Here is a 16,479-nt window from a genome sequence, read left to right as displayed (position 1 = left end):
AAGAGGCTAACAGCAGACTTATTAGAGGTTTTTAAAATTCTGAAGGGTTTTGATAGGGTAGGGAAAGAAGGGAAGATTATTTTGGTTGGGCAGTCAGAAACGATGGGTTATCACAGAGTGTGAGGAGAGAAATCAAGAGAAAGTTACTTACACAGAAGCAGATCAAGATGCAAGGCAATGTGTAGGGAGCAGAGCAGTGAGATTAATTCGGGATTACTCTACCCTAGAGCTGGCACAGGTAATATGGCAGAAAGTTCCCCTTTCATATAGAAACCTCTATGGTTCTATTTTTATATATGTTGAATAAATAATTCAATAAATTGGTATTAAGGGTAAAAGAAAGAAAGACTTGCATTTATATAGCGCCTTTTACAACCACAGGGTGCTTTACAGCTAATGAAGTACTTTTTGAAGTGTACTCACTGCTGGATTGTAGGAAACAAGGCAAGCCCCCCACAAACAGCAATGTGATAATAGCCAATCTGGTTTTCAGTAATTTGTTTGAGAGATAAATATTCGCCAGGACACCAGGGAGAACTCCCCTGCATTTCTTCAAAATAGCGCCACGAGATCTTTTTCGTCAATCTGAGAGGGTAAACAGGGCCTCGGTTTTAATGTCTCATCCAAAAGACAGCACCTCCAATAGTGCAGCACTCCCCCAGTACGGCACTGGAGTGTCAGTCTAGGTGTTTTTGCTTAGGTGCATGAGTGGGATTGAACCCAAAACCTTCTGATCCAGAGGTAAGAGTGCCACAGCAGACATTTAAACCTTCAGAAATAGCGTATCTAATGAAAAACTAGCTGCATAGGCAGCTAAATATAAACAGGAATAGAATTTCTGTCCATGGTTGCTCTTGTTTTTTGTTCTTTTTAAATATCAATTGTGAGCTCCACTATAAACACTCAAAACAGAAGCTACACTGTTACTAACAGTATATACGCTCAGAAATAAGACATATGGTTTACTGCCACAGAACCTCTTCGGAGGGGACAAAGTATAATGACATGATAACATCTTGACTGCGTAATTATTAAGCAATGACATACAAGAACTGTTCTTGTAATCCTAACAGGTCACGCCGTGGGAAAAAGGCCGTTTACTCTCGATAAGAAAAAAAAAATCTATTGAAATGTGCTTTGGAATAGATGTGAATGAAATGAGTCAACATCTTTTGTGGATTCAAATTATGTAAAATAGTCCCATGTACATTTAAAACCCCGGGGTCAACCTCATATCTTTGTTTCTCCTTATATTTTAAAAAATGGACTTCCGTGCATACTCCCCGTCATCTGTTCTTATTATAAACTCCTATGTCCATACTCATTGACAACTGCCCATGTAAAACTTGTCAGACTATAAGTACACACTCCTCCCAATGGAAACTGCCCACGCCAAACTTGTCTTGACCCTATTCACACTGCCACCACTGGTAGTAAGTGTAATTACAGCAAGGAAAGTTTACATACGCAATTTCCATTATAAATGTAGATACAGGAATTTATGATGAAAATCGAAATAGTACGGATAGAATACAAGATTTCAAAAAGAAGACTGAATTACATCTGAACAGCTTGGTCCAATTATTCCTTTGCAGCCTTACTTCACCTAAACTCCACAAATACAATGCCATAGAGGTGCCACTAGTAATATATTAAAAATCTAGCATCTACATGCACTTCCCCACTATTGAACTTATTGGCACATTCTGTCAAACTTGCATGTCAATGATTTTTCATTAGAAATTCCTGAGTTCACATGTCATGGAAACTGCAGAAAAACTAAAGAAGAAAAAAAATTGACACATTTCTAAAAACTATTTCAGACCTTATCTTTCTGAATTAGAAGGTCACAATTTTCCAGACTCATCTTACCCATAAATTGCCCATTTCACGGATATTACTTTTATGCCTGGTGAAGTCGTGAAGGACCTAGAAAGAAGTAGAAATTGATTTTTGTGACCACAAGGAATTATTTCTCTAAAAGATTTGAAACAGTAAGAATATCAGACAATCCAAATCTCGAAGAAACTGAACTGGCTTTCAGAGAAAGAGGGATCAATCCGGCAGCCCTACATCTACAGGTTTAGTTCACAGCAGAGGATAACAGTCCCGCCTTTGAAGACTGCAAAAGATGCTTCAGTTTTTAGATAGTGCAAAATGTGGCTGACTTTTGTCAGTCTTCAAAATCAGGGTATGCACATCTAGGTAAACTGTGAATATTAATCAACCTTGAAACTGGCAAGGCTTGAATGCTTAGGTAATTTCAGTGCCTCCCTTTAATGTTTTGCAGAATGAAATAGTTTCCTTGCTTTACAAAGAATGACGTCATTGTGCTCAAAACACAAAATATTGTAAATTAGACAGAGATACTTTTACTTAAGCATGGGTTCATCATTGATTTCCATACAGGTAGGTTTGTTGGAGCATTTTGTAAAGTGACTCTATCATGTTTCTACTATTAACACATTAAACGTGCAGGAATTGGTTTGTTTGCCTAATTTATTCAAGGGCATTTAGTACTTTTATTTTTGCAGTAGAGCTCCAGTAAAGCAATGTTCAAGAGGAAACTTCAACCTCTGAGCATTGCATTAATTTTTCCCTTTAAAAGTGTGCAAACATGACATCAGTCCTTATTGGACAGTAATGTTTCCCATTCCTCAGACCTCTATTCTTGGGATGCAGGAAAGGTCAGCTGCCATGTGTAGGCCAAGGTACATGGATCAGCAGCAATGGGAATACCTTGCACTTTCCACCAACAGTGTACTATCGATATAAAGGCGCCTTGTGAAAGGCCTCTCCTAGATCCCTTCATCTCCTCAAGCCAGCAGCCAAACAAACCTCTCAAGGTACATTCATGCTGTGGCATTGTTGGAAACCAGCCTTGCTTCACAATAATGCTACTGTCACAGAATAAACGCACCCAAGAAGAGGGTTCCTGCCTGATCATCGGACATAAAACTGCAGAGAAACGGCGTAAACAGGCGTTTGTGTATTTCTGCAGACTTTTCGTCAATCTTCTGCCAAAGTTTTAGCACACAATCAGGAGAAGCTCTGTTTAAACTCCAGGCTGAAGTTTTTTGAATGGTACTCCAGCTGCTGCCAGCAGAATATAACAAAGGAGAACTATGAGCCTCTGATGGAAGTCAGGTGGTGACTTTTCTGAGAACATAGGTCAAGGCTCAACCTTTCACCATAACAAAGCAAACAAGAGAGATTCCAGAATGGAAGGAGTCATTTCTGTACCCCTTTGGAGTCCCTTTAGCTTTGTATTAAATGCTAAACTTGTGAAGTGTGAGCATCATTAGTCTTCAATGTCACAGCAAGATGAATTTTCAAGCATGCCAGCAATGACTCTCCTTTGATCACCAACCCCCTTTTTAAGCAAGCATTTCTGAACAAGTTTAGTAATTTAGGGCAAAAGACTAAACCAACACATTGCAAACTTGACCATCTGGTCTAAAAAGGACACCCCAATTCAGTAACAGATAAACTATATGGAAATTGATGCTAGCCAGCACACTTTCTCCACAGTGATAATTGGCTCAACTTCTGCCTCCATTTCACTTCAAGGCAGAACAAAGATAAAAGAATCATATCCTTCACATATCATTGCTTTATAAAACTTATATGGCACGTTTTGTTTTCAGTTTACAGATCCCTTGAGTGTAACTGTAAAACCTAACTCACTCCATTTATTAAAAATACATTTAATGTATTTAACAAAAACTGCTGTATTGCTGAAAAGAGTCATGTTGAAGCTTTTCATCTTGCACTCATCAGGACAATCGCAAGAATAACCAATGTAAGGGAAAACAACAACTTATACTGCATGAGAAGAGTGTGCTGATTGGTTGGCAAGTGAACTCTGATTGATAGAGGCATTGCCATGGAGAATGCACCAGTTTACAGTGACTGGCAGTTAACTGCCAAGCTTTGTTTGAAATTTAAACCAGGCAGTCTTGACTCTGATTGCTCAAGACTGCCTGGTTTAAATTTCAAACAAAGCTTGGCAGTTAACTGTCAGTCACCATAAACTGGTGCATTCTCCATGGCAATGCCTCTACCAGAGTTCACTTGCCAACCAATCAGCACTCTCTTCTCATGCAGTATAAGTTGTTGTTTTCCCTTACATTGGTATTCTTGCGATTGTCCTGATGAGTGCAAGAAAAACTTCGATAACATGTCTCTATTTTCAGCAATACTCAAGTTCTGTGCTGCTAAATGACATAAACTGCTGTTAAAATATTAAAAAGTGCTGTTGAAATGACCAACAATCCGTGATTTTGACTGCTCTATTACACAAGAAGTTCCATAATTAGAAAAAAAAAGTGACTTACATTTGGATGTCCATCTCTCAGGACTTTGTGTAGGACATGACAGAACTTCCAGCTCATGATGGAGCTGCTGGATAATGGAAGACCAATGGCGTAGGACCAGAAGGTAAATGCTCCTTTCTCATGGTGTGTTCCCAATATAATTCATTCAAAGGAGTCAAGAAACTTAGATGAAGTATTTAAAAAAAAAAGACACAGCTAAATTCTTTAAAAACCAATACACATCTACCCCATATTATCAACTCCTGATGACAGGTATAAATCACAAATTCTGCTTTAATCTCCAAGGGTTTTAGCAAAAGAGAGCATTCAATAGATTTAGCAGAATGTTTTTTTAGAAAGAAATTATGAAGATAAGATCCTCCTCGGAGAATAAAATTATTTAGTTCCATAAAGCTGGGCATTTTCATCCCATTTATTCATCAGTCAGATTCAATCATTTGAGGTGGTAGTATTCAAGGAAGAGATCCATTTAGAACCAGTTCGTGGTTTAAGAAAAAAAAATTATAGCTTAATTCACTTGCAGCTTTAAACAGCCGTCAAGAAAACGAACATCATGGAACAGGACGTCAGCAATCCATCAATATCGGCAGCCACGCACTGGTAGTGGTTCAAGAGTTCACCTATCTAGGCTCAACTATCACCAGTAACCCGTCTCTCGATGCAGAAATCAACAAGCGCATGGGAAAGGCTTCCACAGCTATGTCCAGACTGGCCAAGAGAGTGTGACACGGAACACAAAAGTCCAAGTGTATCAAGCCTGTGTCCTCAGTACCTTGCTCTACGGCAGCGAGGCCTGGACAATGTCATTTCATCTTCGCTGCCTCCGGAAAATCCTTGGTATCAGGTGGCAGGACCGTATCTCCAACACAGAAGTCCTCGAGGCAGCCAACATCCCCAGCATATACACCCTACAAAGCCAGCGGCGCCTGAGATGACTTGGCCATGTGAGCCGCATGGACGATGGCAGGATCCCCAAGGACACATTGTACATCGAGCTCGCCACTGGTATCAGACCCACTGGCCGTCCATGGCTCCGCTTTAACGACGTCTGCAAACGCGACATGAAGTCCTGTGACATTGATCACAAGTCGTGGGAGTCAGTTGCCAGCAATCGCCAGAGCTGGCGGGCAACCATAAAAGCGGGGCTAAAGTGTGGCGAGTCGAAGAGACTTAGCAGTTGGCAGGAAAAAAGACAGAAGCCAACCGTGTAACAGCCCCGACAACCAATTTTATCTGCAGCACCTGTGGAAGAGGCTGTCACTCCAGAATTGGCCTTTATAGCCACTCCAGGCGCTGCTGCACAAACCACTGACCACCTCCAGGCGCTTACCCAATGTCTCTCAAGAGGAAGAGGAAGAGGAAGAGGAAGAGGAAGAGGAAGAGGAAGAGGAAGAGGAAGAGGAAGAGGAGGAGGAAGAGGAGGAGGAGGAAGAGGAGGAGGAGGAAGAGGAGGAGGAGGAAGAGGAGGAGGAGGAAGAGGAAGAGGAGGAAGAGGAGGAAGAGGAGGAGGAGGAGGAGGAGGAGGAGGAGGTGGAGGAGGTGGAGGAGGTGGAGGAGGTGGAGGAGGTGGAGGAGGTGGAGGAGGTGGAGGAGGACGAAGAAGGAGGAGGAGGAGGTGGAAGAAGAGGACGAGGAGGAGGACGAAGAAGAAGAGGGGGACGAGGAAGAAGACTCTTAAAATTGTATCATACCCCACTCAAATTCAACATTTAGAAAATGAAATGTTCCCTTTTCTTGCTGGAAACAACATTATTTGGGTTTCGATTTTGGCTCGGCACTCATTTACTGATCAATTGTCATGATAATTATGGTTTGTGAAAGAGAGGAAAAAGCAAGCAGGATCTGACATGATGTCAAGTGGAAAATCTGGCTAAATTACAGACAATCATGTAGTCAAACGTGGTGCTTAATTTTTGCAAGTACAAATGAGGAAGTTTTAAGGGGCCATACATATTTAATGGCTTTTGGATAATTTTCATTCCTTTTACACGACTGCAACGGTTCAAGAAGGCAGCTCAAGGGCAATTAGGGATGGACAATAAATGCTGGCTTGGCCAGCGACGCCCACATCCCATGATTGAATAAAAGAATTCCCTCTTTAGCGTCACGTGCAAGGGTACAAGTGAATAAAAGATAACTGATAAAACACGCAAATTTATATCCAAGTAATCAGTGTGTGAGCAAGTAGAAAAATAGAGACAAAGGGCTGAATATTACCTTAGGTGGACAGGACTTCACCAGCGACATAAAAGTCGGTGGCAAACCCGCTTCTGCCTAGCCCGGGGATCCAACCCACATTTTATGGGTCCCCGGGCTTTAATTGTCCACAGGTGGGACTTCCACCCACTTGAGGGAGGAAGTCCCACCTCAGTGAGCTGCTGGCCAATCATCGGACCGGCAGCTCTTAGTCCCAGCAGCTCTTAGTCCCAGCAGCGCCACCGGGAGCGGTGGTCACTGCTGGGACTGCAGCCCAGCCAACCAAGGAGGATGCCATGGAGCCGGGACTGCAGGTAAGTTGGGGTTGCCTCGCTGGGGGTGGGGGGTGATCAGTCGTGCCGGCTAGGCAAGAGTGGTCATTTTGGCAGGGGGGGGTGTGGGGGAGGGTGTCTTGGGTCCTGGGAATGGGTTGGGAGGTGGGAGCAGCCCTCAATCGGGCACCCTGTGCCCGACTGCAAAGGCACCCCCCATCAGGGTGCAGAAAGGCTGGCAACTATCGCTGGGCAGCCTTTCACGTCCCCAGCACGCTCGCTTGCCACGGGTAAAATACCCGTGGAAGCAGGTGAAGGCTCTTAAGTGGCCACTTAAGGGCCTTGATTGACCTGGGGCAGGAGGGCCGTCTCCCCTCACCTGACCGCCGTAAAGTTGGCCGGAGGTGGCAGCGGGGCGGGAAGGCCTCCCGAAGCCTCCCGCTCAATTTTACGCCACCCCCGCACCATGATCCGGCCCACCGGGGCGGCGTAAAATTCAGCCCAAAGTACTTAACTTATACATCTTAAGACAAATCTCTGTGCAAGTGTGGTCATAAAATGGGAAAGAGAGTCGGGGACACAGTTTCCTTTCACTTCAAGGAGCTGAGTTCAAACCCAAGCGAGAAAGATGGGATGAAAGAATCACATCAATGCCAGCTCTAGGGTAGTTCCAGCCCAGTGACCCATGGCCATGGGCCCAATGTGCAAAATTGCAAACAAATTAGCACAAATCAGGAAAGGATGTACAGTGTGAGAAATAGAAACATCACATTGATGTAATAGGGGTTCCAGGTACATTGTTGATCCATGATGGGAGGGAGATTTACTCCCCATCTCATCTATATTATACCCAAATATATGCTAATAGTTGGCCAAGTTGGCCAATGGAGAAAAGAAGTTTTAATTCCTAGGACAGTATATGCCTCATTTAAAGAGCACAGAAGCTGATGAATGAATAGAGCGACCATAGTAAGACACTTCAAACTTTGCCCAAAAAGTAAGTGATAAAATGGACCTCACCTTCAGTTATTGATATGAATCCAGGAAGGAACTTTTTTTTTTATATATAAAAAGGATACTGCGTGCATGCTTTTCTTTGACGGGTACCTCCTGGCTGTTAATAGCTTTGCTGATGCTGGCAGCCTGGAAGAGAAAAAAACAACTGTCAGCTAGATTGAAACACTGGCCTCAGCAGAATTGAGAGTTTGAAGCTATGGGAATTGGATGAAGGCAGCTTTTCAGAAGAAATTTGAGCGGAATTTTCTCACCTCACTCATTACACAGGTCATTATAATGCTGCCATGTACAGTGTGGATCCACCATATGCAGCAACACTAAATTCAGGGTTGGGGGTGTGGGGGGAACAAAGCATCATTTGGCCCAATCTCAGGACCAGGAACTGAAGTGTGAATCCAAATGCACAATTTGCTTACCATGCACAAGATCTGTCAAATAAAAAAGTCAGCCAGAAACCATACAATTATATGAATTTGTAATTTAACTAATAGATTTTTTTCTATCTTCCTCTCCACCACACAATCCACCAGCCTGTAAGTGTGTTCCTAGAGATCTGTTTGTAACGAGCACAATAGAAATTCAGGCTGATGTTCAGCAGCTTATACTGCATGCACTTACAATCAGAAAGACAAGTAGCTTTTGACACCTATTATGAGGTACAGTAAGAAAAAGATTACAGCACACAGGTCATTGTTGACCAGTTCTTCAGGATGAGTTTTGCATTAAAAAAGAGAGTGAAATCTCCAACATTGTGAAGACCAAATGACCTGCACTTCAGGTGGCTTTCATAAAGTGTAAGAATCCAGTTCCAATGTTTGAAAAATTATTTTCTTCAATCTTTCTGATGAAATGTCACTCCCTTCCCTAAAGCCACCTTCCTTTGGTCGGGAGGTTAGGACACTCATACACATCTTTAAGATCACAGTGAATGCAGTGATCCTACAATCATTCATGTCGAGTGGAGTAGGAAGGGATTCCCCCTGCTCTCCAATTCAGTTTCCTCTCCTTTTCCAGACCAGAGGGCATTTTTATGCATGACACATACAAAAGGAGTCCAACAGTTTTCCTTCATGGTTCAACTCCCAAGCATGCAATGGAAAGGATTCCTTCAGCCTATCTTTAAGATCAGATGGCAGGGTAGATTTGTGCCAAGAAGGGGAAGCAGTTGCTGTGAAGGAGGCTGCCTGCCTATACAATAAAGTTGCCCAGTACCAGGAGATGGAATCAGCCTCAAAACCTCTCACGAGGACTTGGACTAAGTAGCTGCTGATGAGAAAACCTGACATGCAGCATTGAACTGGGATGTCTAGAACATCAATGTGGCTAGCACTGCACAAACTACCCCATGTAGGTCCTTCCACCATGCTGGAGGCAGATGTCTGGCAATATACCAGCACACTATTGGTAATCAGCCAGCCAGTCCGGCTCACTGATAGGAACTGGAGAGGTAAATCTGTCACTAGGGGCTGGAATTCTTTTCAACTGGCTCCACATAACATGGCAGTCCAAAGCTCAAATGAGTAGGCTGCTACTATCTGGACAAACAGTGAGAAGCCTATCAATGATCTGCTCCGGTAGACAGTATGGTTTTAGGTCGTTATCTATGCAGTATCCATGTGCACACTTGGAGCTTCCTAACCTTTGGCTCTGCATCCAAGCTCTCTGGATTTAGGAAAGTTGGATGTATCCAAATGGTGAGAGCATGTCTACTCCATATTGGGTTAACAGAAGGTCTACTGGCAAATCTAGGTTTCTCAGTAGCTTAACTGGAGACTCAAAACAAAGTGATGAGATGTGTTCTGTGTGCACCAGATACAAAACCAACCACAGAAAGAATCTTAAAGCAGCAACGGCCCTATCATCAGGGCAGTCTGAGTATTGTCAGTAAATTACGGGATTCTGGGATTTAAATTCTCCCTCCTACTCAAAAGGCATGCTCTACCATTATAGTTACCAGCACAATCCTTTACTTCAAAAAAAAACTTTTGCACACTCAATTGCAAATGATTAAATATTCCAAAAGGAAACAGACTTTTTAATCATTTTTACTATAAACAACTCAAATTTAGACATTACAAATGCATAAATGTCACAAATGTATAGCCACACAATAACTCCTTAATAAATAGAAAATGTTGGAAATACTCAGCAGGTCAAACAGCATCTGTGGAGAGAGAAACAGAGTTAATGCTTCAGTTTGATATCCTTTCATCAACAAATCTTCAATGGTTTCTGGGAATGCAATTTGCCATGGTTACTTATTCTTCTAGCACAGGAACATTGGTTCCGAAATCCTAGGGCTGTCATCAGTCCATGGATGTAGAAATTGTACAAAGTGTGCTAAGTTCATGAGGCTGACAGAGATTATTGAGTTTGTTTGTCGCTGTAAAGTGAAGGTTATCAGTTTCCCCAAAAGCTCCATGAAGAGGTGAGCCTGGTAACTCCTACATTTCAGCAACGTAAGAAATAGCTTCTAAATTACAGCTCTGTTTAAAAACGTGCACAATGTTCATATTTAGTTATCATTCGTTACCATTATGAGTACCAAAGGAGCATAGTTTCCTGGACCTTCCTTGAACTACAGTCAGGGCAGAAATTCTTAAGAATTCTTCTTGAAACTGGCTACAGTTTTTTTTTTCCTCACTTCCCCCAGGAGTTTGAAGAGGGCAGCCCAAAGGTTACACCATCTAGTGCAGGGGTTCTCAACCTTTTTGCTTTTGAAGCCCCCGCCTCCACCCTCCGCCCCCCATCCCAGAGTTATAAAAATTCCACAGACCACCCCATCACCCCTCCGTAACATAGCACAAATATTTTTGAAGAGTGACACCTGTCACATGATTCAAAAGCAGCAGAAAATTGCACACAGCAAGATCCCACAATAGAAGATCTAATGGATCACCATATAGGAGGTGCACTTAAGCTCCAAGCTCAGTTCCCAATGTAAACAAGGTCACGTTTCATGGCTATCCATATGCATCTCTTGTAAGTGATGCCCGAGGACTCGGATCCGGGACTATGAGCTCCCAGTGGTAGTGGACAGTTTGATCAGCCACCCATGCCTTACTCAGTTCTGTAAGCAGCTCCCACAGACAAGCAATGGTCAGCTGAATAAAGCAGGAAAGGTAAAGCCAGTCGAACATGCACTGACATTCTTTAATTCTTGGCCCTTTTATTGCACATAGCACCACTGATCCATTGGTCTGTTTCCAAGATTTAACATGAAAGCAGGAGATCACACACCGCAAGGCCTGCTGGGATAAGAACCCGCTGCTAACTGACACAATCAGATTTGGTGGGGGTAGGGGTGCTTGGGGGAGGAGGGAGAGCGGGGTCTCTTTTCCTCCAATATTAGCACTGGGGCGGCACCACATTGGCCCAACCTCATACAAGTGCACTGAATTTAACTTTTTTTTTTGGAGTAACAAAATAAAAGCCAATTTTGAGATCTCATTCTTAGTGATAAACCTGGTACCACTAACATCTTTCGTGATCAGTCTCACTCTTTTTTTTGCTGATCCTGTTCGCAGAATGGGGTTCTTCAAACAATTTTATTCTTTAACCATGCTGATTTGGCAGACCCCTTGAAAACTTCTCTCAGATCCCTGGTTAGGAACCCCTGGTCTAGTGGACAGGGTCGGCACTGATGGACCCAATAATTTTCAAAGGTTCATTGAAAAAACAGTGGATAGGTTTTGTACTCTAAACAGAGAGCAGTATCTTTTCCATGGAATCCTGCATTGGGTGGACTTTGAATCATTGTGTTTATTCCATTCTATTTAGCTTATGTCACAATAACAAACACTGATTATGAGATACCAAATCAGCCACCATAAGACAGCAAGAAATGCTGGAAATACTCGGCAGGTCTGGGAGCATCTGTGGAGAGAGAAGCAGAGTTAACGTTTCAGGTCAGTGACCTTTCATCAGAACTGGCAAAGGTTAGAAATATAATAGGCTTTAAACAAATAAAGCAGGAGTGGGGAAAGAGACAACAAAAGGGAAGATATTGATAGGACAAGGTCACAGAGAATAACTGACCAGAAGGTCATGGAGCAAGGCAAATGGTATGTTAAAGGTGTGCTGAAAGACAAAGCGTTAGTGCAGAGAGGGTGTTAATTGACAGAAAAATGAACAGCCCTGGCCCAAACATGAAAAGAAAATTCAGAAAAGCTCAGTCACTGCTACTATCTATTGTATTATACCTTTCACTGTATACCATAATGTATGTCAATGATGTAACCAAACAACAACAGCGATGATATTAAAGAAATACAGAATAAAATGGAATGCTGATTATCCATTAAATGTTTGTTAAAATTCAATTTTTTTAATACTGTTATCTGGTCAACAGGTCCTCATTGTGAACTACTCCTAGCGAAAACAGCTACCACGTGCTAAGGTTTGATGTAAACTTGATAGATCTGAAGCCTTTAAGATGCAGATCAACTCTCAATAGCATTAAGCAGGCACTATAGCCACGTAACTCCACAACAGTGATGATGGAAAGAAATGTTGACATCCTAAACCAGGAAAGCAAATGCAGCCAGTATATCAGTGCAACTGCACTGATATATTGTGTAAATTCAATTATATGATTGGTTGTCAGAGGCTAGAGTCTACATTGACAACCTTTGGAAGACATCACCAGGTCATCTAGATCACATGATTGAAAGAGGAGGTTATAATAGGGTTTACCATTAAACATACCAGCTGTACATCACATGTGGCAGCTTTCCTGTTTTGTGGCTCCGTATTTTCAGCTATGTGACAAAGAAAAGCTTTAGATCCAGAGGTGGCTCTGCCTCACCTGGAATCGTGCACAGAATTCCCACTGGAAAGTTACAGGTATCTAAATTTATCAGCCACCTGATTTTTTTTTTTACTGTGGCAATGTGAGGGTGGATGTTGCCCTGGAAAGTTTACAGGCTGGATTATTGGTCACTCTGCCTCAGACAAACCTGTGTTTATATAGCAGATGGTGGGAGTCCTGTTGCCATGGTAACACACTGGCTTGGTTAGTCATGTATTGCTGTGGCTCACCTGTGAACAAGTCACTCGAACTTAACCGGTTATCTTCTTATGTAATGCACAAGTTAAAGGAAATGAATCACAAATGGAACAAATCTAGATTCACACCTTATTGTTTATGCTTTAGAACTGACAAATTATCCTCAAGCTTAGTGCAGGTATATGTCAGGTGAAGCAAATTTTTTATAGGTTGTTATGCACATCCCACCCAACATGTGACCTTAAAACGTAGTCCAGACTTCCTCACAATGATCTCAACATACTGAAAGAATGGTTTAGTTCCACTTATGAAAAGACAAAACACAAACTTATCGTATGCGAGATGAATAAATAGCAATTGGTTGCTAAACTGCAAGAAATTTTTAAGCTGTATGGTAAGTAACTGCTCAATCACTTTGTCGAATTGCCAAAGAGCAAGAGGGAGAGAGAATTAGAGTGTAAAAATGACATCAAAAGTCAAAGCGAGGCGGCACAGTGGTGCAGTGGTTAGCACCGCAGCCTCACAGCTCCAGCGACCCGGGTTCAATTCTGGGTACTGCCTGTGTGGAGTTTGCAAGTTCTCCCTGTGTCTGCGTGGGTTTCCTCCGGGTGCTCCGGTTTCCTCCCACATGCCAAAGACTTGCAGGTTGATAGGTAAATTGGCCATTAGCAATTGCCCCTAGTATAGGTAGGTGGTAGGGAAATATAGGGACAGGTGGGGATGTGGTAGGAATATGGAATTAGTGTAGGATTAGTATAAATGGGTGATTGATGGTCGGCACAGACTCGGTGGGCCGAAGGGCCCGTTTCAGTGCTGTATCTCTAAACTAAACTAAACTAAGAATCATACAAAGAGCAAGAATGCTAGCCAGGGACAACAGAATTCACGTGATTCAGTATTCAGCCTACAAAGAGACTGACTACAACCGGGCATTAAATGGTTTCGCATATTTCTGTGATTGACTGTAAGGAAAGAACTTGCTTTTATACTGTAACACAATGAATGCATAGCACTGGATCGAAAAGGATAAAAAAGCCAGGTATGAGAGAGAAAGCAAGCTAACAGCTGTTGACCAAATCAAACTACAGGAAGTTCTAGCTGACCGTACCAGAAAAATATTTACATTCATGACATAATTTTTGTTTGTTTTTCTTTCAGGCCCAAATGAGGGCTGGCTTGAGTTCCAGCGTACATCCTAAAGGAATACAAGAACTAGCCCAAGCGGCAAAGTGAAAGCACAATATCTCCACTGCTCCCCTCCCACACCACCTAAACCCCGCCCTAAATGAATGAAAACATTTTAATACAGCATTGCATCCCAGATTTAAAAAAAATTATATTGCTGAATCAGGGCAAAGGGCCAAAGTGGGATATCACCAACTTAAAAGTCAGATGGTAAATCAGGAAGCAGTCATTAGCTTATGTTAAGCTTGGAATGTTAAATGCCTAAAGATTGCAGATGGAAAGACAGACTTGGGAGGCACGGAGTTCTGTTCCACTTTTAGAAATTCTGCAAAATAATGATTGTAACACCTTCTGTGTCACTTTTTACCACTGAAGTAACAAGTTAAATAAAAAGCAATTTTCAGATTACTATATTAAACAATGAGATTTACCCCTTCCACAATTTGATGGTACTGAGCTAACTCAAATCTTTGCCAGCTTGGTCCGGTTTCAGCTGGCATTGCCACTTCCAGCTGACAGTGGATAATCCAGATCTTCTACATTGCACTTTAAACGCAGTCTCATTCACTCTTTTCTTGGAGGCTATGTTAGCAGATGTTTCTTGTCTCACTCACTTAGAGACAAGGGGCACAAAACTGGGCTCGGTAGCACCCATTGCTTGGGAACCAAAATGTCGTCCACTGTTTGCACGCACACTTCTGTCGTGAATTTGCACTGGACGCTTTTTTTTTCCAAAATGCAAAATATACATCATATTCACATGACTTCATTTAACACCAAAAGGTCTTTTGTACCCTTCATAATTCAGGTTTAGAAAGATGCAGGCTTCAGTTAGCTGCTACTTGGTTTAGAACTTTATTTCCCTTATGATACCTATTGTTCATCATCCATAAAAATGTGTTGCCATGCCAGACCCCCCACATGCCAAGAATGAGGCACATTAATTTTTTTCATGAGCATTGATTTTAACTGTTACTGGAATGAGGGGAGGACTTGTTGAACAGATCAGCCGTGGCTGGAAAAGACATTTGCATATTAACAGAGAGTGTGTGGAAGGACAAAGCAACCATTCCCTGACATTCAACCCACAATGGACTTTAGATAAACCAGATGTTGAAGGTGGGGGAGCTCACATTCCAGGTTGACTGCTAAGATGGCCGATATACACAAACAGACATGGTCAAACCAGCTAGTCACATGACTAACCTGCTGGGCAACCTGAGCTTTTTGAATTTGTTCAAACAATGTTTGCTCCTGGACTGAGAAGATCTCTTCTGTCTGCTCCCATCTCTTTCTCACAAGCCTCTGAATCTACTGAAGACACAAGAACCCCAAGAGAGAAAAGTCTCCTACAGTGAACAAGGTTTAAGAACAATACTGGGCACCAACGAAATGCGAGATCTACCTACAATCAAGGACTCTACAGTGAACCTGAAGAACCATAACAACAACTCTTCAGATGTTGCCTCAAACCTTTCCACTTTATTTTTTTCTTCTGCTTTTTTCTGTCTCTATTTGCATGTGTGCATCACGTATTGATGCTAGCGGGGGGCGGGCATATATCCGTAGACGTTAACCAAATTAGAGTTTAAGTTTAATAAATTTCAACGTTTCTTCATTAAACCTAAGAAAACCTGTTTGTGCTGGTTTCTTTGCCTTATGATTGGAAAGCGGTGAACAAGGATTCACCAAGGGTGAGCTAAAAATACGGTGTGTTTAAAATTAAACCCTGTTACAGTAAGATCAGGTGAAGGCTGAATGGAAACCCTAGACCTCTTTCTCACCTGGCCATAACAGTGCATATGAAGGAAAATGCATCTAAACACAACTCAACAATGAGTTCGGATGAAAGGTCACTGACCTGAAACGTTAATTGTGTTTCTCGCCACAGATGCTGCCTGACATGCTGAGTATTTCCAGCATTTTCTGCTTTTATTTCAACAATGAGCCATTGTACAGCTTCTCCCAACAACTGGCATTTGTCTCAAAGTACTGTAACTCATGCAAATTGTACCTAGCTTCACTATTCACTAGGATGGTATGCTCTGCCAAGTTGCCATGGTGACATATTAATAGCTTTAACACAATGTTAATTGCTTTAAAAAAGTTCTTTTTCGTTTTTTCTTTCAAAATGTCCTCTATGCTTATCATTTTACACTAGATTGTAGCAAGTCCTATATTTCATATTGGTGTCTCTGCACTTGGATCTTCTGGAATTCATGTTCATGTGGCCTGTTTACACACTGCTTCTGATGCCATGATCTGACTAGTTCATCTATTTTTGGAATACATATCAATTTGGACATTGGGAGAATTCTTCTGCTCTTCTTCAAACAGTGCCAGTACATCTTTTATGTCCATCTGATTAAACGGAGGTCACAAATGTCTAATGTCTTATTTGAAAGACAGAAATTCTGACAATGCAGCATTCTCTCAGTACAGCAATGTAGTGTCAGCCTACATT

The 16,479-nt window shown here is 42.1% G+C and overlaps 1 protein-coding gene across 1 annotated transcript in view; it reads right to left on the bottom strand.

Moving 5' to 3' along the window:
- Window positions 1-16,479, bottom strand: part of LOC137382723 (huntingtin-interacting protein 1-related protein-like) — a 128,117-nt gene that overhangs the window by 80,194 nt on the left and 31,444 nt on the right. The window contains exons 2-4 of the mRNA XM_068055055.1: window positions 7,885-7,948; window positions 4,338-4,480; window positions 1,873-1,929 (exon numbers count right to left, since the gene is read on the bottom strand). Coding sequence (XP_067911156.1) covers window positions 1,873-1,929; window positions 4,338-4,480; window positions 7,885-7,948 — 264 coding nt within the window. The remainder of the gene's footprint in view (window positions 1-1,872; window positions 1,930-4,337; window positions 4,481-7,884; window positions 7,949-16,479) is intronic.

The sequence above is a fragment of the Heterodontus francisci genome, chromosome 23, assembly GCF_036365525.1.
Source record: "Heterodontus francisci isolate sHetFra1 chromosome 23, sHetFra1.hap1, whole genome shotgun sequence".
NCBI classification, from domain to species: Eukaryota; Metazoa; Chordata; class Chondrichthyes; order Heterodontiformes; family Heterodontidae; genus Heterodontus; species Heterodontus francisci.
Note: the sequence above shows the minus strand (reverse complement) of the source record. Positions and strands in the feature narration are given on the sequence as shown.